The following is a 22,938-nucleotide window of genomic DNA, read 5'->3' as shown; positions in this document are numbered from 1 at the left end:
CAAAGCCAAAAGTTCTGCGTTTTTAAAGCTGAAAATTATTGACTTTGTAAATGCTTGTACAGGTTGTTCCTGATGTTGCTCCATTCAACTCTCACGTGAGAGTTAATTGACTAACCAAAATTACCAGCTCACTCCTTTAGCTATATGGCCATGAGACCAGGACACCAAATTTCCCTGATAAATAAATTGGGGTCTCTACTGGTTTGCACCCTTCAAATGCAAAGTCCTCTGCACCTTCTGTGAGATTGAGTGTAAAATTTAGACCTACGCCTGCCATTTTAACAGGGACCAGTTAGAATCGTACTGCATTACAATATGTTGAGACTGCCACAGAAGGATACTTGTTCTGTGGGATTAGGGCTTGCAAATCCTTCAGTTTGCTTCTTCCTTGGGGTGTCCACCAGATAGAGCAAAGGGATTCACACTTATGTTTTTAGGTCTCATCTGCATTGCAGCGCATGTGCTACTCGCTGGTGAGAAATTTTGTGAGAGATGGATTTCAGAAAAGGGCTTAAGCCCCGCCCCTCATTTCATTTGGCTGGCGTCACCGTTTATGCTAAACGGTGGCCTGCCGTTGGAAATGAACTGTCGGCGTTGCCTCCCTTTCGCCTTTTGGTCCGGCGCATCCGGACTGGATGGCCTGCTCCACGGCTGTCGTGAAGCAGGTTCTTATCGCAAGGAGGCGTGTTATATAAAGAAAGTTAGTTGATACAGGCATACTGGCCAGGTCAGCCCTTTGCCCAGGTAGTGTTCACACGAGTAACAAGCATTTGTAATGCAATAGGTCTCGCATTTATGCGAGTTTGTTGCAAATAATAATGCCTTTTTTTTTTTTTAAACATAAATAAAAGGCATTGTTATTTACAATGCCAATAGCTGAAACTCCCGTAACTGCGAGACCTATTGGATTGCAAATGCTTGTTCATGATAGAGATGAAAAGGATTGGACAGAGAAGCCCCCATAGGCTGCCATTATGTGTCTGCAAATGGATACCGTGCCTTTAAGAGTCTCCAGAGGTAGTTACTTTCAGGTTTTTTTTCCGGCTCCTGCTAGCAGGACCCTGGAGCATTGAGCTCTACTTTTTTTGGTATTTCACTCAAAATGTAATTCTGTATTTGGATTTTTGCAGCTTCACTCGACGTCGTTGGCCTTTATCTACCTTCTGCTGTACTTTTTTGCCAGAATTTCTACAGTTTGCTTGTCAAAATGCCTTCTCTGTTTGACAAGTGTCCTGACTGTGGTAGGAAGCAGGCCAAGTCTGATGCACACAGAGTCTGTATTCTGTGTTTGCCGGTCTCTCATGTCCCTGACACCTGCTCTATTTGCAAGACCTTTTGTAGGCGCACCCTGCGTGACAGGGAGAAGATTCGGCTCCAAGGGTTGGAGCTGAGAAGACAGAAAGCAGCATCTACAGCCTCTGGGCAAGGAGAGGGTCCTCTACCAAAACCCATGCTTCAACCTCTTGGGGGGGCTCCCCAGTCAAAAAATGGTGGAAAAACGACGCCGGTCCCGATCGACGTCGAAGACGACGTCGAGAGCAGATATGCGCTCAGTCGACTCAGGGCTCTGGGTCGAAGCGATGTCGACTATCAACGTTGAGGAGAAGAACGGCGAGGTCTCAGACGAGATCGCCGTTGCGGGTGTCCCCGCGTTCAACGTCGACTCAACGAAGATCGCAGTCAAGACATAATCATCGTCGTCGATCGGAGTCACACAGGCAACGGCGGTCGCCGTCGATGCGTTGCCGCTGATCGCCGTCTACGAGAAGGTAGAGGAGAAGGTCGACGTAGCGGTGTCAACGCCGACGTACCGTTCTGGGACTCGCTCTGTAGTGAGCCTGTCCATGTCGACAGGGAGTTCTCGTTCCAGATGACGTGAACGCTCACTGTCTAGCAGTAGATAGACGGCGAGTGGGGAGTTCTGACGTTGAGTCCAGGGGTGCCTTCTTCACAGCCAGCTACGGAGGAGTTTGGTCTCTTCTTCAGGTTCGGAGTACTCGCGTACTTATTCACCATCAAGGACGCCTCCTGCTCCTCGTAAACCGGTGGCCCTGCCAGTGACACCGCCACCACCACCAAGTCCTCCGCCACCTCCTCCTCCTCCTCCTCTTCCACCGCCGCCTCTGCCTCAGCCCACGGCTCCTCAGCTCATGCGTCCTGAAGAGCCTCGAAGACCAAGATCACGGTCTCGGCTGAGACATCGTTCCCATAGGCGCCATCGGTGTTCCACACGATCTCATCACCATCGCTAAGAGAGGTCTCTCTCCCGGCATACCAGGGATACATCTTCCTCGAGTACGGGGAGGTACTCGCCTACTCTAACTGATTCTCCTCCTCAGAGAGTGTCTCCTGTTGATGATATCTCCATGTTTCAGGCGGTTCTGGTCAGAGGGGCGTCAAACTTTAACATTCCCGTCTACTCCTGTGCCGTCAACATCAGTGATATTTGAAACTCTCCAGCAGAGACAAACATCTTGTCCATTGCTTCTGTTGGTGCCTGGTTTGGTGGAACCAGCTATGGATTCTTGACACCATCTTCTATAAAACCTGCACCTTCCAGGTTACAGAAGAAATATCGCCCACCTGATTCGGATCCTGCTTTCTTCCGACTGGAACCCACCCCGGACTCTGTCATCGTGGTGGCGGCAAGGAAACAGCATGTTACGGCACCGACTTCCACGGTACCACCGGATAAGGAAAGCCGTAAGCTGGATACGGTGGGGAGAAACTTTTGCAATACCGCGGCTACATCCATGAAGGCGGACAGTTCTACTGCCTTGCTGGGCCGGTATGCCGGATCCCTGTGGGAGTCACTTCATCAATTTGTGGACCTCCTACCCAGGGACAAGCGGGAAGATTTTCAGGAGATAGTGAACGAGGGCCCGATGGTTTCAAATCAAGCCATCAGCGCTGCAGCGGATACTTCACTCCTGTCAGCTCACGAGTATTGCCACGGAATTGCTCTACTGAGTCATGCTTGGCTTAGTCTTACATCGCTGAAGCCGGAGGCGCAACAGCGCATTTCAAATCTACCGTTCTCTGGCTTGACTCTCTTTGGCTCCCATGCGGATGACGAGATGGCCCGCATGAAGACTGAAATGGAGACTTTGAAGGCTATAGGTCTAGAGAAAACTAAAGAGCAGCGAAAAACCTTCCGACCTTTCCAACGGTGTTATTCCTCCCAGAGGTTCCAACAATCTCAGGGCCATCAGTCCAACCAACAACAGCAGTTTCAGCGGTCTTTTCAGCCATTTCAGAAACGCCAGTCGCGAGGACGGTCCAACCAGCAGTCTGGACAAGGGGACAAGGCCCCTGCTGGTTCCAAGCCCTGAAGGGTTTCTTTCCCCTCGTCTGTTACCCACTCCGGTGGGGGGGGAGGCATTCAAAATTATCTGGCAGAGTGGCAGAAAATAATTCAGAACAATTGGGTGCTGAATATTGTTCGCAGTGGATACTTGCTACGTTTTACAAGCCCTCCTCCTTGAATTCCTCCAACTTGCTCACGATACATGCTACCCGAGTTGCAGAGGGAGGCCAACACCCTCTTACAGAAAAGGGCGATAGAACTGGTTCCTCTGGCACAGAAAGGGACAGGACTGTATTCTCGGTTCTTTCTAATCTGCAAGAAAGACCAGAACTAGTTCAGACCCATCCTTGACTGTTGTCCTTGCATCAAATCTACCCTTAACTTCATCAGGGAGACTGGCTATGCGCAATAGATCTGCAAGATGCATATGTTCACGTGCCGATAGCGAGGAAACATTGCAAGTTCCTGCAATTCACTGTGGGCAACAGCCACTATCAATACTCCGTGCTTTCTTTCGGCGTGAAGTCAGCGCCCCGGACATTTTCCAAATGCATGGCCGTGGTCGCTGCACATCTAAGGAAGAACAAGGTGTTTGTCTACCCGTATCTGGACGACTGGCTGATCAAGGCAGCTACGTCTCAGGAAGCACAACTGCATTTCAATCGGACTTCCAATCTCCTACTTCGTTTGGGCCTCCACATCAACCTCACGAAGTCGGTCTCGACTCCTGTCCAATGTCTACAGTACCTGGGAACCACCATCGATACACACACAGCAAACGCTTATCGATCCTTCGGAAGGCTCAGGCTCTCATGACCATGCCCTCCCCGACGGTGAGGAAGGTGTCTTCTCACCTGGGCTCCATGTCCTCCTGTATCTTCCTCACTCTGAACGCACGCCTCCATATGAGACCCCTGCAGGAATGTCTGGAGGATCAGTGGGACCAGAAACGGTGGGATTGGGAACGCAGGATTCAGCTGTCTCCGTAGGCTCTCCAGTCCAGCCGATGGTGGTGTTCTCCACGCAATCTCCTTCGGGGGATTCCCTTCTACAAGGAGATACCGACGCAAGCCATAGTGACGGATGCTTCTCTCCACAGCTGGGGTGCACATTCCGACTACCTTCAGATACAGGGCACGTGGTCCAGGAAAGAGGCCAAGTACCACATCAACTTCCTGGAACTTCGAGCAGTCCATTTGGCGCTGAAAGCTTTTCAGCTGTCATTTCACACCAGTTCCCTACTTGTCCAGACGAACAATACGACCACGATGTTCTACCTCAACAAGCAGGGGGGCTCGAGATCTTGAGCGTTATCTCTGGAAGCACAGGCCATCTGGAACTGGCTGTTGGCCAGGGACCTGACCATCACAGCAACTCACCTCCCAGGTGTTCAAAATGCTCAGGTAGACGTGCTCAGCAGACTCATTCAAGAAAATAACAAATGGGTCATAAACAACAAAGTGGTGAGAGACATCTTCAGAAGATTGGGTACTCCAGAGGTCGATCTGTTCCCTACCGCGGAAAACAGCAAATGCCGCGTCTTCGCCTCCAGGTTTTACCAATCAGGTACTCTGGGGAATGCACTGTGGATCAACTGGTCAGGCGGCTTTCTCTACGCTTTTCAGCCAATTCCCCTGATCCCGACAGTACTGATCAAGCTCTCACAATCACGGGTCAAGATGTTCCTCATTGCTCTGTGGTGGTTCACAGACCTGCTTCACCTGTCACTCCTGCCACATCTCCGTCTTCCATGCCGGCTGGCCATTCTAACGAAGTTTGGCGGACAGATGCTGCACCCCAATCTCTTGTCGTTGAATTTGGCCGCATGGCTCCTGAGTTAGTACAGTACGGACATTTGAATCTCCCTCGGGTGTATGGAGATATTGAAGGAGGCTAAACAACCATCTACACGCACGTCCCATGCATATAAAGGGAAGAGATTTTGCATCTGGTGTGCATCTAAGAATGTGGATCCTACCTCCTTCAAGGAAGATGTCATCCTTCCTTACTTGCTACACTTGGCTCAATCTGGCCTTCAGTTTCATTTGATTAAAGTTCACCTGGCAGCTTTAACTGCTTGTACGAAATGTCCTTCACAAACTTCCTTTTTTTAAATCCCAGTCATCAGAGATTTTCTTGAAGGATTGAAGAAAGTATTTCCTCCCATTAGGTGTCCTTCGCCTCCTTGCAAGCACAAGGTGGTTCTTTCTCGACTGATGAGGGAACCGTTTGAATCCATTCATAAGGCTTCTCTTCAACATCTGTCTTGGAAGACGGCATTCCTTGGGGCCATAACTTCTGTCCACAGGGTTAGCGAACTTCAGGCATTATGTTGTAAAGAGACTTATACAGTCTTTCATTCCTCTAAGGTAGTTATGAGGACTCAGCCTAAGTTCCTACCTAAAGTAGTTACAGAGTTTCATGTGCACCAAACTATTACATTGCCTACATTCTTTCAGAATCTCTCTTCTGCTGCTGAGAGGTCCCTTCATTCCCTTGAAGTTCTGTTTCGACAAGACCAAGGATATCCGTAGATCAGACCAGTTATTTATGAACTGGGGCTCGGTCCGAACTGGTCTAGCTACCTCTAAACAATCAATTTCTAGGTGGATTGTTTCCTGTATTCAGCTGTGTTATAAGAAAGCCAACAAGACTCTTGTTAGTAAGCCCAGGGCTCACTGTACCAGAGGTAAAGCAGATACTGCTGCTTTACTTCGTAACGTACCTATTTCAGAAATCTGTAAAGGCTGCCACTTGGAAGTCAGTCCATACATTTACCAAGCACTACTGCCTAGACACTGATGCAAGGGCAGATGCTCAGGTTGGGCAGGTTTCACTTCGGAATCTTTTTGCACAATCGTGCGTTTGTTCTGTGTTTCTTCCACCGCTGGGGTGTTGTTTTGGGATGGGCTTGCTAGTCTATTCACAGGATTATGACTATACACGGAAATCCCCTACAAGAGAAGGAGTAGTTTCTTACCTGTAACACCAGTTCTCTTGTAGGGGTATTTCCGTTAGTCATAAGCAACCCGCCCGCCTCCCCGGTGGCAGAAACAGAGGTACCGAAGACTCAGCAGACTCTGCTTCCTTACGCCTTCAAAAATAACTGCCTCTGGCTGTGCATCATGGGATACCGGGGGGTCTCTGGAGACTCTTAAAGGCACGGTATCCATTTGCAGACATATAATGGCAGCCTATGGGGGCTTCTCTGTCCAATCCTTTTCATCTCTATCATGAAAAAGGAGTTTTGTGAAGGGGAGTTTTCTATGTGTGAAACTCACTAAATTTGAAAGTTAAACTGGCTATCTTTTTTCACTTCAAGATGAAGTAATGGCCAGTGTAGCCTAGTTGGTTAAGCTGCATTATTGTCTTTTTATCTCTTAAGTTCCTGAAAAAAGGCAGAAGATGATAACTTAAGAAGATGTATCTAATGAAGTGCTCCAGGGTCCACGCACATGGGCGGGACTATTCACATGATTGACTATCACGGAAATACCCCTACAAGAGAACTGGAGTTACAGGTAAGAAACTACTCCTTCCCTTTGTATAGTACTCTACAGTTAAGCCATAAAGATTCCATCTTAGAACACCTAATACTTGTGTCTAATTTCTTATCTATCAGCAAAAGTGCCAATTTTGTGTTTTTGAAAATAGATTTAGATCTGTTTGGATAGAGCTGGTTAGAGTTGAGTAATTCCAGAGGATTAAGATTATCACGAATGGATTTTTCTACATCTAACCACACCGGATTATAGTGGGCAGGGGGTGAAATCCAATAGGAACCCTGTTTTGCAAGAAACGCTGATTGATATAATTTACAATCCGCTAGATTTACTCCACCCAAGGATTTTTCAAGTCTCAGTTTTTTTATACTGATTCGAGCCTTTTTACCACACCATAAAAACTTTGTAAGTAGGATGTCTAGTTTATGGTGAAAGTCCTCCGTCAAGAGAAGTGGGAGCATATTTATAAGATAATTTACCAAAGGTGTGATCATCATTTTAATACTTTCTACCCTTCCCCACCATGTTATGAATTTTGGTGAGCAAGAATCCAAACGTTTTGTGATCCTTTCCTAAGTTACTTTCTCAATGTGATGCAGAGTATCAATAATATTGCAACCAAATTCGATCCCTAAATATTTTATATATCCCGATTGCCATGCCAGGCCCGAATTACCTAAAATGTCTTTGGTGCAATGCACGTTCAAAGGTTTCACTTCCGATTTGTCTCTATTAAGTTTGTGCCTGAGTGTATGGAGTATTCTGCGATCGTAGCCATCAAGACAGTAACTGAAGGACCAGGATTTTCAGTCATAATTAGGATATCATCCACATAGGCAGCTAATTTAACCTGAATATGTTGAACACTTACCGCCTTTATATCCGAATTCATCTTAATATCCTGAATTAACGGTCGCACCGCCAGCAAAAACAAAGATGGGGACAAGGGGCAACCCGGTCTAGATCCTTGTTGAAGAGTAAAAGACTCCGATAGAGATCCATTAATCGCAATATGAGCCGATGGCGCTAAATAAAGGGGCATTACCATTTTTATATATGATTCTACCAAATTAAACGTATACATCCATTGTTTTAAAAAGGCCCAAGAGACTATCAAAGGCCTTTTCTGCATCCAATGTAATAGCAATAGCCGGATCTGGTTTAAACGCAGCATTTTCTAAAACCTGACATAGCAATCGAGTGTTATTGTTAGACATGCGACTTTTATGGAAACCTACTTATTAAATGTGGCAGAACATTATTAAGTCTTGTAGCTAAGATTTTTTAATAGATTTTACAATCAACATTAATGAGGGATATTGGTCTACAGTTCTTTGGGAGAAAAGGATCTTTTCCTTCTTTAGGTATGACTACAATGTTGGCTTCTGTCATGGAGTCAGTCGTACGCCCTTCACTAGCTATATTATTAAAAACTCTCAGCATGGTTGGTTGTAGTTGGTCTGAAAAAGTTTTATAGAAAGCGGCTGTAAAACAGTCTTGGGCCGGGGCATTATCTTTCAAGGTTTTTACCGAATTTGTAACCTTCTCAGCAGGGATTGGTTTTCCCAATGCTAGTTTGTCTGTTTCAGTCAATTGGGGCAATCTGACTCTATTCAAATATTGGGTACAATTCTCTGAGTTAAGTTCCTGACCCTTTTTATATAAATCCTCATATAAGGATTTAAAGATGTTTAGAATATCTTTCCGTTTTGTGTGTACATGATCGCTAACATCCTTGATGGGCGAGATAACATTCTGATTCTATTTGTGCTTAAGATATGAAGCAAGTAGTTTGCCCGCCTTATTGGCTTCACAAAGGTTAAGGGCTTCAAATTTGTTTACCCATACTCCTGCCCATTCAGAATTTTATTATATTCATATTTCTTTTGCCTTAGTAATGCAAGGATATAATTATCTTTTAAGGAGATGGCATGGGAGGACTCCAGGGTTTTAATTTAGAGTTCTAATTTAACTAATTCAGCATTAATATGCTTATTTTTGTTTTAATTTCAATATTTATTATTCCCCTAATGGTGGCTTTCAGAGCAGCCCATAGGGTATTAACGTTAGTTTCAATTTTCTTTTTTCCTCAGGGTCTGATAAAACATCATTATTGAAGCGCCATCTTTTTGGCGAAGGTTCGTTATGACTGCCCGCCAGTTTAACACTAACGCACAAATGGTCCGACACCAGCTTAGGGAATATATCTGATTGTTCAATTAAATGCGTGAAAGAGCCTGAAATGAGAATGTAATCAATTCTAGTATATGAATTATGTGGAGCGGAGTAAAAAGTATAGTCTCTGGAATCCGGGTGTTGAAAACGCCATGCATCTTTGATGTTAAATTTAGAACATATATTGTGAACTATGGCATGCGACCTGGCGGGTGGTATTTGCAATTGGATTGTCTGTCGATTATCGGATCTAACGGAATATTAAAATCACCACCAACTATGATAAGATCCTCCTGAGGAAGATCCTCTATAGTTTTTGATATACCCTCCCAAAAGTCCGGATCATCTGTGTTAGGGCCATATATATTCACCAAGTGTATGAGGTCTTCTCCTTTCCTGGGTAATTAAAAGTCTACCATCACTGACTTGAGTTTGTAATTCTAACGAGACATTCGCCTTTTTAGCGATAAAGGTGATCACCCCCTTCCTTTTATGATCCGCCGGTGAACAAGCCATTTGTGAAATCCAATTATTCTTAATAAAAGTAGCATCTTCTTTAGATAATTTTGTTTCTTATAGTAAAATGTCCCTTTTGGTTTTGACTAAATAATCAAATATTGTCTGGCGTTTAAATGGGTGATTGAGCCCTTTAACATTTAATGAAATTATATTGAGATCTTCTGCAATATTGCATAACCTAGGTTGTGCCATCATGAGTATGCTTGATAACAAGCTGTACTAAACATGTGCGTTATAGAAGAGGTGCTAACTTCCACAGTGCACATTAAGACATTTCCATAAAACGCAATCACAGCATCACTATAAACTGTCGTTGCAAGAAAGATGCAATAAATGCCAACGATAATTATGTATGAAATAGCACATAAGTACTCTTGTCTAGTAGGGCCAAAATACTGCCCGGCTAATGATAGAGAAAAGACAGAGAACAGAAGAAAAGAGAGAGAGCAATATAACAAAAGAGAGAAAAGAAAACAGAAAAAAAATACTAACAAGAAATGATAAACAACTGAGACTATCGGAAGAGCAAATCTCAACACAGCCAATGACAAAACTCCACTTCTGGACATTCTCCCTCGACCTCCCCTCACCTTCCCACCCTTCCTTGCATACCTCGAAAGTAGGAGCTGCGACGGCAGGAGCATCTCACCGTCAAATGGAGTCTCTCTTAAACTAAAGTTATAAAGCCTTCCAGAGTATACAGTATACATCAAAACGGATTATATAACAAAAATAAACCAACCAAATCGTGGGTCAGACTGTTACCAAGGAGAAAAGAACATTTCTTGCAATTTTAAATCTATTAACGTTCGACAAATGTGCCAGAATAGACATTTCCTATAATATAGAGACTCCTCAGTGTGTTTGTACCTGACCAAAGACTTTGTAAAACACACTTAATGTGAGAACAGATAACCAATGAAGGTGGAGCATTTAGTATAAATAATGATTCTAAATTTAGACGGGACGACAAAGGAGAACATGATATTTTTACCTCTAAGCTTATCACGCAATCTGAGGAAGCCTTTCCTTGTATCCACAGTAGGTTTAGAGTAGTCCTGCGTGAAAATAATTTTGTGGCCATTCCAGATGAGCTGTTTAGTTTTATGGGCATAGTTGAGGATAGCTTCAGTGTGTTGAAATCTCAATGGCTTACAAATGATAGGACGAGTTGTTTGTCGTGATGCAGAGTTAAAAGTAGGGATTCTGTGTGCTCGGTCAATCTCTAGAGGGTTGGAGATCTTTAGACCAGTGAACTGAGGTAACCATTATTCCAGGAAGGCTAAACAAGATCCTGCAGCATCTTCGAAAACGTCCGGAACACCTAGAATTCTTATGTTACCCCTCCTATTTCTATCTTCAAGTTCGGCTGTTTGTTTTTGAAGATTGGATGTCAGATCCCTAAGTGACTTCAAATCTTTGCAAGTTTTAAAAGAGATCCTCAGCATCGCTAATACTTTGTTCCGCTGATGTTATCTTAGAATTAAGAATACTCATGTCCGCCCGGATGGCAGTTAGTTCTAGCTGCATAGTGTCCGTATTCTGTTTGGTGGACTTAGCAAGATCGTGAACCTCCGCTAACTTTTTATGAATCATGTCCATGGTGCTGCCAATGTCTGCTTTGGCCTTGATGGGAGAGTCAGACAAAGAGGGCTCCCCCTTATTTTTTTTTAACTGGATCCTGGACTCCTATTCAGCCATTGTAACCACCTGGCCCGAGCAAAGACGTAAGCGTTGGGAACAACCTACTGCTATTACTCTCTCGTTGGCTGAGTAGCAAGATATTCCCTTTTTAAGATGCACACTTTGTTTTTTGAAAGAGTCGCTGTCACAGTAACTGATCGTGTATGTTATTTAATCACCAGAGCTTCAAGATTTTCTTATTAGAGACAAGTTTTTATCAACAGAGCTTTTTTTAAAAACAAGTTCAACAAGCATACGTTGTGTTTCCTGACTTCCAAGAGGATAAGTCCCTCATTTTCTTTTCAAGCCGTGCATGGGAGAAATCACTTCATGGCTCCTACAAAATATTTTCTTCACGACTATTGGAAATTTAAAAGGCAGCTTTAGTGAGATGACATTGAGTGAGCCAGCCTTCACAACCAATAATGCAGCAGACAACCAGTCCTTCCAGGCCGCAGTTGCAAAACTGGCAGGGTCACCAACTTTCCAACTCCTCCTCTTGCTACACCAGCCAACAAACTGTTTAAGTTTGCACTCGGGAGTTTATAACCCCCCAGTACGAGGGGTGGAGGATCCAACATTTCCTCTTGGGTTGGTGATCCATCACACCGGACAGATGGCTTTTACTTTTTTTTTTTCTTTCTACCCAATACCCCTCTCACACCATAATGGATTTCAGAGGGGCACTTGCTCATCCACCTACAGGAGCCTGTACACTGGAGAAGGTATTGGACTCTGAGAAAGGCAGGGTTGCTACTTTCACTATTTCCTCATTCTGATAAAGGACCTCAGGCATATCTGGAACCTCCATCCTCTTAGTGCCTTTCTACAGGATAGATTCAGGGTGCTCATATTGGCCCAGATTGTCTTTGCTTTGGACCCGGGTGATTGAATGGAATCTCAGCAATGGGGCAGGGCACTCCAGCCGTATCTACATGCATGGATACTGAGCAGAGGCAATTGGCTGCATTTGATTTGCTGCCTGAAGTAGCAGATGTCATTCTCACTGCCTGACACCACTCCACAAATCCATATGTCAGGCACTGGGACAAATTTGTGACCCGGTGCGGCGAGCTGTCAAGTGTCCTTTTATTTGCTATTATTTTTAGTCCAGCAAGGCCTTGCAATATGTACTATACAAGGTTATTTGTCAGCGTTTTTTGAGTTTGCCGGACCAACCGCCCTTGTTAAAATCACTTGCTGTGATGATGAGGTGCATTAAAGGTTTGACATAGGTTTCCTCCCATGCGGTTTCTGATGCTTCAGTGGCATCATAATGTGGTCTTGAAATTTCTCAAATATACTCCCTTTACGCTGATGCATAGCTGCTCACTGCTACTCCTGACCTTAAAGACAATCTTCTCATTGTTATTATGTCAGCTTATCCTAGGAGTGAACGACAGGCACTTTCAGTACAACCACCCTACTTCACCTTTTTCACCAGACAAGTATGTGAGGACTCGGTGGGCTTCTTACCTAAAGTTGTGACTCCCTTCCAAATTGTGGTACCCCTTCACTCTACCAGAGTTCTTTGCTCCCCCTCAAAAGAGGAGGAGGGACTCCATCAGTTGGACCCAAAAAAAGTGTTATGTTTTTACATTGGCCAAGTGATGGTCCTTGGTACAATTAGATTTTTGTGGGGTTCTCGGAGCAAAGAAAGGGAAGGAGGTGCAGAAAAGGACCCTGTAGAGGTGACTAGTCCTCTGCATTGAGATCTGCTACACAATGGCCAAGAAGTAGCCTCTGGGAAGTGCATTTCACCAGGGCTAAAGCTGTTATCCCTACGCTGGCATGTGGAGTGCCTATCTTTGACCTCTGACAGCCTGTGACATGGTCATCAGTGCATATGTTCACAAACTACTACTGCCTTGACACCCAGATTCGGCAGGAAAGACATTTCGCCTGCTTAGTCATGAAAGACTTTTTGGTCTGAGCTCACTCCACCAACCCTCCACCTTGGGGGAAATACTGCTTTGGTATCTATTCCAAGGTGAGGAATCTGCAGCTAGAAGTGTCCATCAGAAGAGCAAGTAACTTACCTTGGTAAATGCTCTTTCGGGTGGATACTCTTGTCTAACTGCACATTACTTACTGCCCTCCAACATCCTCATTCTATGGGGTGGCTTCCCAACTTCTAAAAACGTCCATAGTTAGCATGCGGCAAACGATCAACAACAATTGGCCATGCTCCCTGTCTGAAGGTACGGAAAGGGTAAAGAACGGTCATCGGTGCACAGAAGTGATGCTTGTCTGTAATTCTGCTCACTCCAAGGGCAGTGGTTCGGGGGCCAAAGCGGAGATGCATGATGCCAAACAGTGGCACGTGGGAACACTGTTGTGGAAACATCTGCAGATCCAATCTGGGAGATATTCTAAAGTGAGGAATCTGCAGTTAAGAGTACACACCAGAGAGAGTGTAACTGAAGGTAAGTATCTTGGTCATTTGTGCTTACGTGATCTATATGTATTGTTGCTGTGTGAAGCTAAGTGGGCCCGTCTCAAAGCGGCAGTATGAACGTGAATACATTATTTGCCTAAAACTTCAAGTCTCTGCTTTCTGTCAGTCTTTCGTATTTTGGAGCAGCATCGGGCCGTGGCAAGGGTATATGTGGTGTTAGTTTGTTCCTAATGAAATTTGTCATAAAAGGTGTTTTACTGATTCATCCACACCCTAGACTAGTACAATGTGACATTACCAGAGTAAATACTAAATAACTTTCAGGTAAGTAATTTATGTGTGCGCTTCCACTATAACTGGCTTAATTCCAGGATTAGAATATTTTTTAAAGCTATCTGAAATTAAATGTGTGTGTGAGAGTTTAATTGTAGACGACAAGGTATGCTCCTGTAGTTCTTCATTTGAGAGCCGGTTTTCGTATTTCCATTCTAAGCTTTAGCCTTGCTGAAGGAACATACTAATTGGGGAAAAAGCCTAATGTAAGATAAAGTGACTAACCCGATTATTGGAAAGGAAGCGAATGATTGTAAAACTGTGATCTAATTATTTTTTTTCGTGCAGTTTGTAGTCTCTAATTCTAGCCGTTTTTTCTCCCACATCCAGATATTCTGGTATCGACAAGGAGACCTGGAACCTAAATTTAGAAATTTGATTTACTACATTTCATTCTGCATCGTCTTGTTATGCATATGTGCCAATTTGTACTTCCACGATGTGGGAAAATAACTCCACAAATCTCGGGATATGAGGCTGTACCAAGAGCATTTTGTATTAAAGACTGAAATGACCACAAAGGCTACGGAAATGGTTACAAAAACGAGGCAGAAGACACAAATTGTTTTTTCCAGGTAGAGTGAAAACGTTGTCGTGGACTAACAACGAGCCCCTCTGCTTTTGAAGTTACTGCCATTTGACAAAGTACACTGCACAGTATTCTTTTCCCTAGAGCCAAAACTGCACTAAAACGCTATTTCAGTGTAGCCAATGTTTAATAAAAAAAAAGCACATAACGTTTTTTCTAAAATGGAAAAACCAAAACTGCAATTTTTAGTACACGATTATAGACATTGCAAAGCTGTATAAAACGATCTGAATGTATGGCATCTTAGAGTGCATTAACACAAATATTCTTTATTTTGTTTAAACTGATTTTACAGTTGTTCCCGTTCACTATACAACAGTTTAAAGTGACAAATTAATTGCACATTAACAAAACTGTTTTATTGAACTGTGAAAGACGAGCTTTGAATATAAAAGTTAAATTACAGAAATAAATAAAATAATTTACACACGTTTTTGCGTTTTTATTTACAATTATGTCCCACTCTTGTAAGCCAGGCTGCAGTCTTTGTGGAACGTCTAACTTCTGGAAATAAACTACAAAGCCTACTGTTCTTAATTTATCCATAGAACTGCAGTCAGAAAGCAGGATGTGTATAGCAATTGCTTCTCTTGGAATCAAAATATTTGAAACTGTTTTTATTGATTACTTTTTGCCTTCCAGGTATCCCACAGTAGAAACGTGAAAGCACTAAATGGCTTTTCTGTACTTACCAAAATGCATTTAGTGCAAGTACGTTTGTTACCAGACAGGCAGTCTTCTTGTCCGTTCTATTTAACACTGATGACTGTAACGAGTGAAAACTAGCATTTATTCGTTTATTGCTGCAAGCGCCTCATACATTACTGTCCATCCTCACGATGTATAATTTAGAACAGAAGGCAGCATGCAAAATAGTACCGTTTGGAGAAAAAAAAAGTTGATCACCTCTTTATAGAAATAGTGTCAAATTTCTAAGAGGTTATACCCCTCAGAATAACACATTTTTACAAACTTGGGTTTGGAGCACTGAGTTACTTTACAAGGCTTCAGCTGAGGTATATAGATTCAAGTGAGTATAGCCAGTGGAAATATCCGGCGTTGAGAAGAAAGAAATCACTCTCATGAAAATTACTTCATAAGAAGAAACTCTTTTTGGCTCCAACTACAACTTCACACAGTGAAGTGCTACTTATACAGATGCTAGACTGTTACTTAAGTCACAAGTTACAAAATCTTCAGCATCTTTTTAGTGATCCTGAGCTGTCAGACGATCCAACGATGTGGGCTCTATCTTCACTCTGCTCCAATACTGGATCTAGATTTGAAGACATTTTGTTAGAAAATCTCAGAGCACAAAATAACGGAATCTTCTTTTTTAAAAACATAACCTAACAGTTTTTTTTTTTTTAAAGCTTTCTTTTCTGGTTTGAGTTTGTCCTTCTTAGGACCAAAACATAGAAGCTAAACAAACCACTGTTACATTATGCAATATATGAGGCATTTAAACAACACATTAATTTATCAATCAAACAATACATTAGGCGCAGCAGTAGAGAGGCAGGCCAATCAAAGTAGATGTTTACAATTCAGTAATCTCCAACTACTTCCCAGGGCTCATGTTCAACTCAACATAATCTACAACAGCAGTTCTTAAACTGTGTTCCGGAGACCCCTGGGGATCTGCAACTTCTTAGAAAAATAAATATTAATGGATTTATAAATTGTAAATAGAGAGGAAAAATGAAAAACTGAACATTTTAAACACCAGCATCTAGCCATCTCATAAATGTTTGTGAGGTGTTAGCTCAGCGGACTATGTAGCATAGAACTCTGCTGGGAACCCATCTGTGCCCGGGGATTTGTTGCGCGCCATGTGCTTAATGGTGGCAGCTATCTCATATGTTGATATCTCCTCCCAGTGCACCTGCTTCTTCCTCTGGCCAGGTACTCCCGCAAGTCTTGTGTGGGGGAGCTAGTGTACATGACTGGGTAGTAGCCAGCAAATATATCCTTGATCCCTTCCTGTGTGTACACTCAGCAACCATCTTCGTCCTCTATATCCAGAATGGGTGAACCCCTCTTATATGGATTTGCTAGCCATTCTAATAAAGAACCCAATTTGTCCCGCTTGGCGTGTGTCCTGTGTGTGTAATTCTCATAATCAAAGCATCGCAGCCTCTCTACTTGTGTCGCTACTTCTTCCTTGGCTGCTAGGAAATCAGGTTGGAGCTTGGGGCAGCCCGGCCTCCAACTCTCCATGTCTCTTTGGCAGTCTTCAGCCGTTTCTACATCTCTCAGTAGTGTCTGTCTAACTTCTTTGAATTTGGCTATGCAGTAACCTTGTGCCAATGTCTTAAAGGCATCCCATTCTAGGGGGGGGGGGGGAGGTTCCAGTGTTCTCTGCAAAATATTGGGTAATTTTGGTCCTAATCGTTTCGCGGAAGACCTGGTCCTCCAGCGATTCAGGTTTAAGCCTGTATTTAAGTATTGAAGGCCTAGGATGCGCCCTTCCCAACTGTAACATTACCAGATTATGATCAGAGATAGTGCGGGACAGGTATTCAATTGTGACAATCAGACTATGTATGTCAGGGTTGGAAAGGAAAAGATCTAGGCGGGCATGGATTTTATGGAGACCAGAGAAAAAAGAATAGTCCCGTCCCTGTGGGTTCTGGCGTCTCCAGGTGACTGCTGGTCCCCATTGTTGTTGCCAATCTGTAAACATTTTGGCTGTGCGGACTGTCTGGGAATCCCTTATGGAAGGGTGAGATCGATCTAAGAGATTATCAGACACACAGTGAAAGTCACCTCCAATTGACGTCGCGGTCATTAGTAATGGAGCCAGTCGTCATGATAAGTTCGCAAAGAATGCACCCTGATCTATATTTGGAGCGTATATATTTACCATTGTTAACTCTTTGCCCTCCAGTCGACTCCGCACTGGTACATATCTGCCCTCAGTGTCTACTATGGTGTCTATTAGTTGGAATGAGACTCCTGCTCGAATCCATATAAGGACTCCTCTGGCATATGCAGAGTATATAGTAAAATATGTCTGACCTCTCCATTGTCGCCTAAGCGTTTGGCCCTCCTTGTCGGTGAGGTGTGTTTCCTGCAGTAGCACAATGTGTACCCACCTCCTGTGTAGGAAAGAATACCTTATATCACTTCGCCACTGACTGCATACTCCTAACATTCCACATCAGTTACTTACAAGCTAAGCGACCAGCCATAGAAATTCTCGGTGCAGCAAGAGGCTTCTTGCATCGCTCATTGTATGGTCCTGTACACCCCTCTCAATGTGTTCTGAATAAGTTTGTATATCCTGCATGTGGGATTCGCCAAACCCCAACATCAAAAACAGCCCCAACTCCCCCTCCCCAGGACAAGCAGGTTTGGACGACCCGTCCAAACCGCATTAGTGTGTGGTAATGTTTGTGGAAGTGCTTCCACACTGCTCAGTATCATGACGGGGGGTACCTCGTGACACCCTTGAGTGGCCAGGCCCTCATCCAGCTTGTTTAAGTATGGACATGAGGCACTGCTTAAGATAGTTGTTCAGGACATATCGCTAGGTCTGTAGAAGAGCAGTATATCGGCATATAAAGACACAGCCTCCCCCCAGCTCTTTACCAGTGTGTCATATGATGTTATCTGGCATGACCTTGGGCATCTCTATGCTCGAGTTCTCAGATGCATTGAATTCAGGGTCCGATTCAGAGTCCGGAAGGAGGGATCCCTATTCCAGTGTCTCCTGACTCGCTTGTCTTCCACTTATTGGGGCCACGACCTTTATCGCTTTCCGACGTCCTAGCTGAGCCTCAGCATGAGTAGGCGCAGCCAGGCTCTGCCGTGGTAAGTTTGCTTCTGAAGCTCTTGTGTGGCCGTTGCCATCCTCTGCCTTCTATGTCGGACTTTGGTCCATTTTGGGCCTCCAGCCAGTCCCCTGCTTCCTGCGGGGATTGGAAGAACTGCACCCCAATTAGTCACTACTCTTAGCTTCGTTGGGAAGAGCATTGCGTATTGGAGGTCCAGCTGCCGCAGTTTCTTTTTGACCTTGATAGGACGCTCATCTTTGGACCTCCCTGGAACAGTCAGGGAAAATGCGCACAGTAGCAATGTTAACTTTTATCTCTTCTTTCTTGCCTGCCTTCGCCAGTATGAAATCGTGGTCCTTGTAGTAACCGAGTCTCTCCACTATCGGTCGTGGAGGGGCACCTGGCTGGGGAGGTCTGTTCGGGACTCGGTGTGCTGTTTAAAGAGCAAAGAATGCAGACAGGCCTTGAGGGGCTACTTCTGTGCGCAGCCATTGTTCCATATATTGTACTGCATTTGTGCTTTCAATTTTCTTCGGCAGGCCCACTACTCGGTTGTTGTTGTGGCATGAGCGATTTTCGGAATCGTCCGCTCTGTTCTCTAGTGTCCGAACTTTAGTTTCCATGATTTGTAAGCGCTTTTGCATCGTACTCATAGTAAGGGGGAGATTAGCTAGGTAAATGCTCATTATTGATCACCTTCTCTGCCAGTTTCTTATGATCGTCCTTGAGCAAATTAAGGTCAGTGCCAATTGTGTCAATATTAAGTTCCAAAGCTTCTCGAGATGCAGTTATGGTTTGCAGTATATCCTACAATGTGGGGTCGCCTGCAGGTCTCGCTGTTGATGGCGCAGCTATCTCCACAGTTGGAGTCGTGCTCGACTCCTCTTGGTTTTGCTCTTTTTCCTCCGGGAGGATTTGCCTATTTTCTCTGGGCTTCAAGCACCGGCGGGGTGTGTACTTGTCATGCAGCACAGGCTCTAGTACGCGCAACCTCTGCTTCGCACCGGGAGATTGCAGTGTCCTACTCGCTATGTTCTTGGGGGGCTGTGATCTCAGCACCACTGGTGTCTGTTTTAGGTGGCCCAGGGAATCTGGGTGCGTAGAGCCACGGCTTGCCGACCAATAGGGGTGGGCTTTTCGCTTCCTCTAATTTCCAATTCCACAGGCTCTCCATAAGGTCTGTGTGTATGGCCACAAGTCTATGCGTCCAGTGCTGGGCATATGCGATTCCTCGTGGGCCGCCCACTGCGAGTGCATGCAGGCTGGTGATGGGCTTCAAACTGGGCCGCAGTATCTGCCCTGCTGTCGTCTTTGCAAGGCTCAAGAAGGAAGCGGGTGAGCAGTGGCTCTAAGCTCACCGCCCATCGGAGTGTTGCTGTTGGCGGGCGTTTGTGGAGTATGTACCGGGCTCTTGTAATGCAGTGAGGTCCCCAGTTGCCCCGCGAAAGGCTGCAGCACAGCAGGCCTTTCCCTATATCTGAGGCCTCTGTTTATGAACTCTCCAATGGGCGAGGGGGTCTCTCTTCCCCCAGCTCAGAAGCTGGTGCTCCCCCTCCTCAATTCCTTACTGATCTGACTCCGGGCTCAGCTCTGCTGCCTTGAAGCTCCGCTGCTCTGCCCCATGGGAGGCGTCAAGATTGAGCTGCCCTCAGACGCGCAGGGTTGCTCCTAGGTGCGATCAAAGAGCACCGAGAACTGTTCACAAGTGTTGGCCGTTGTAATATGCTGTCATAACCTTGCCCTGTCTTTGTCCCTTCCCCGTCCTACCTTCCGTGCCTGTGCTCGTGATTCCCGGCGCGCGGGTTGAACGTGGAGGTGGAGCGAGCAGGAGCCATTAGTTAACGGCATTCTGATACTGAGAACGAATAAAGAAGGTCACTGTCATGGTCACGGGCTGCGGCTCTAGGGGCACCACCAACATTTGCCACATTACCACCATTGATGCTCGCCACTTCACGCGAGGTTGTTCGCGAAAACTCTGTGGCAGGGTTCATTATCCATTGGACCGTCGCTGGTGGTTACATTGTTTCTCTGCTCTCTTCAATAAGTATCATTGACCTCTAAATGTGAGTTGACTCCTCAGATACTGTAAACCTTACCGCTACAAGACTGCAGTAATCTATGTATAGACTAGAGTCTCTATTGTGTTTATAGCTGACTGCTATACTTGATTTTATCTGGAAAGTAACTATTGGTACATCCAATATACCCCCATGGTCACTTGTAATGTTTTGGTGCACGTATTGTTGATTTATCTGTTTCAGGGCTGATTCCACACTTTACTGATCCCGTCATGGCCACGCCTCCCGCGCTGCGTCACGGGAGGTTCCTGAGAGCGTGCCATCCATCTGGACGGGTCCCTCCTATAAAAGCGGACCACGCCCGATAACACGCGCTCGTTATTCTTCCAACCTTGCCGGAGCGGGGTTTCCTCACCGCTGGGATTTTTGCTTCCGGTTGAGGAGACGGGGACTCCCATAGCAGTTGATCCGGCGTAGCCGCTGATCCGGTGTAGCAGCTGATCTGGTGCAGCGCTGTCATACCTGAGTAGCAGCAGGAGTAGCGGAGCCAATTGAATCAGGGTAAGAACATCCCTTATTTTTAGCCGGAATCTTCAAGTGAAAGCCTTGGTATAACAGTGACACTTCCTGAAAGTCTGTTTGACGAAACTTTCAACCTGATTTGAATTTATAGCCCTGGAGGAGTTTGTTGTGCATTGTAACTGTTCGAACTAGAAGACGAGATACGTTCTCACGTCCAATTAAGACACTCTTGTATAAAGTTGCATGGCAGGACCTACATGTTAATTCTAAAGGAAACCAAGGAGAGAGACTTTAAAGGAGTCATAAAAGAAAGACATTAGTAGGTATTATTTATAGTTCAGTTATAAAATATTTTAGTAGAACTATTGTCTTGAAGGTGTTACACGTACTAAAGCATTCTTTATGTTCTATTTATAGCTAAACTAACAACTCATTCCTGAAAGAACAATAGGGAAGGAACAGGTGATTATAACTACCATTCATAGTCAAGGGAAATTAATAGAATTAATCAAAACATGGTTTAAAGGTATTTCCTGTTTTTTTTCAGGTCTCCTTCCCAGCAGTTCCCTTTCCAACACTCTTTCCCCCACCTGGCCACTCTAAGGATCTGTGTGTTAAGCACAAGCAGAGATTGGAGGTGCCTGAAGGTGGACCCCTTCTGGCATCAAGCAAGTCCTGAGGAGCATCAGTCTGACAGTCACCTCTTAACCTCCGCCGGTCGCCTCATCATTGCATACTTATTTTTTGGCGACGATTACGGGATCTGAACCCAGACACCTCAGTGCGGCAGATCCCCAGAGGCTCCGGACCTTTCACACACACTCCGACCAAATGCAGAGTGAGGCGGACTTCACTTTTTTTCGTACCGCCTCTGCGCCACGCCTACTCTTCATGCAGGTTCACACCATTCGTCTTCCCTGACTCCTGCCAGCCCCTGGGAGGAGCTGCGACTAAACATAAGTGGAACATTATACTTATCTACCCACCAGGTATTACCTTAAACTGCTATCGGAGGAAGCCAAACGCCTTCCTAACCTTCGCCTTGTTAAGACATTTTCCAAACAAAACACCGGTACTGTGTCAACATGACTGGAGTACTGAAAGCAGTCGCAATGCCCAGCACCTTCCTAGAAGTCCCTGGGCCACCTGCGGAAAATTGGACACAGTGGGTTAAATGTTTTGAGAAACATTTGGAGGCAATTGATGGAACTGAGTACAATCCCACAAGAAAACAATCCATGATGTACAACTGTTTAGGGGCAGAAGGAAGGAGGTTATTTGACCACATAACTCCCATTGAAAAGGAAGAGGGGGATGAAGAATGGGGTGTGTTTAAGGAAGCAAAATTGAGGATGAAGTACTACCACCATGAGTGTAATAGTGGAGAGATATAATTTTTACTACAGGTATCAAGCACCAGGTGAGGCGATCGAGTCTTACGTTAAGGATGTTGGCTACAAAGTGTGCATTCAAAGATGCAGATGAGATAAGGGATCAGGTGGTGATGCATACCACGTGCGTGAAGGCGCAAGGAAAACTATTATGCCATAGAAACCCAAACCTCGAAAAAGTGGTTTCAACCACCAAAAGCATGGAAAGATCGGCCAAAGGAGTCCAATTGCTGCGCAAACCTGACAACCAACAAATGAGAGTCAATCTCATGCGGAAGGAGGAAGAATCTGCATCCCATAAACCACACAAGAATTCCACTCAGAAAAATACCAGCACGTACATTGGAAAGCCAAACTGTTATTGTTGTGGATCCAACACGCATGTGGCAACTAGTAAAGAGTGCCCTGAATGCAGAAATATCTGCCATGGATGCGGAAAAATGGGACATTTCCTTAAGGTTTGCAGAAGTTCACGTTCTAATAAGATTTACACAGTAAATGAGTCCGAATTCGAAGAAGACTCATATGAGAGTGAACTACTGGTTGCCATTATCAACCGTGAAGATGCACAAAACCAACCCAGGTGTGAAGTCTGTGTGAATGGTGAAGATGTCAATGTTGGTTTATACTGGATCCAGAATTACAATTCTGTCAAAGGACACCTACGGCAGTCTCAAGTGCAAGACACCATTGGAATCCAGCCAAATTGTTCCAGGTG

General features: G+C 44.8%; 2 protein-coding genes across 7 annotated transcripts in view; one reads left to right on the top strand and one right to left on the bottom strand.

Annotated features, from left to right (window-relative positions):
* TMEM243 (transmembrane protein 243) overlaps positions 1-14,938 on the top strand; it is a 156,469-nt gene extending 141,531 nt beyond the window's left edge. For both annotated transcript variants that reach the window (XM_085652916.1, XM_085652917.1), the window contains one exon: positions 14,249-14,938. In XM_085652916.1, the coding sequence (XP_085509042.1) occupies positions 14,249-14,371 (123 nt within the window). In that variant the 3' untranslated portion in view covers positions 14,372-14,938. The remainder of the gene's footprint in view (positions 1-14,248) is intronic.
* Positions 14,751-22,938, bottom strand: part of DMTF1 (cyclin D binding myb like transcription factor 1) — a 514,121-nt gene continuing 505,933 nt past the window's right edge. For all 5 annotated transcript variants that reach the window (XM_085652911.1, XM_085652914.1, XM_085652913.1 and 2 more), the window contains one exon: positions 14,751-15,783. In XM_085652911.1, the coding sequence (XP_085509037.1) occupies positions 15,704-15,783 (80 nt within the window). In that variant the 3' untranslated portion in view covers positions 14,751-15,703. The remainder of the gene's footprint in view (positions 15,784-22,938) is intronic.

The sequence above is a fragment of the Triturus cristatus genome, chromosome 4_1 (assembly GCF_964204655.1).
Source record: "Triturus cristatus chromosome 4_1, aTriCri1.1, whole genome shotgun sequence".
Classification (NCBI taxonomy): domain Eukaryota; kingdom Metazoa; phylum Chordata; class Amphibia; order Caudata; family Salamandridae; genus Triturus; species Triturus cristatus.
Note: the sequence above shows the minus strand (reverse complement) of the source record. Positions and strands in the feature narration are given on the sequence as shown.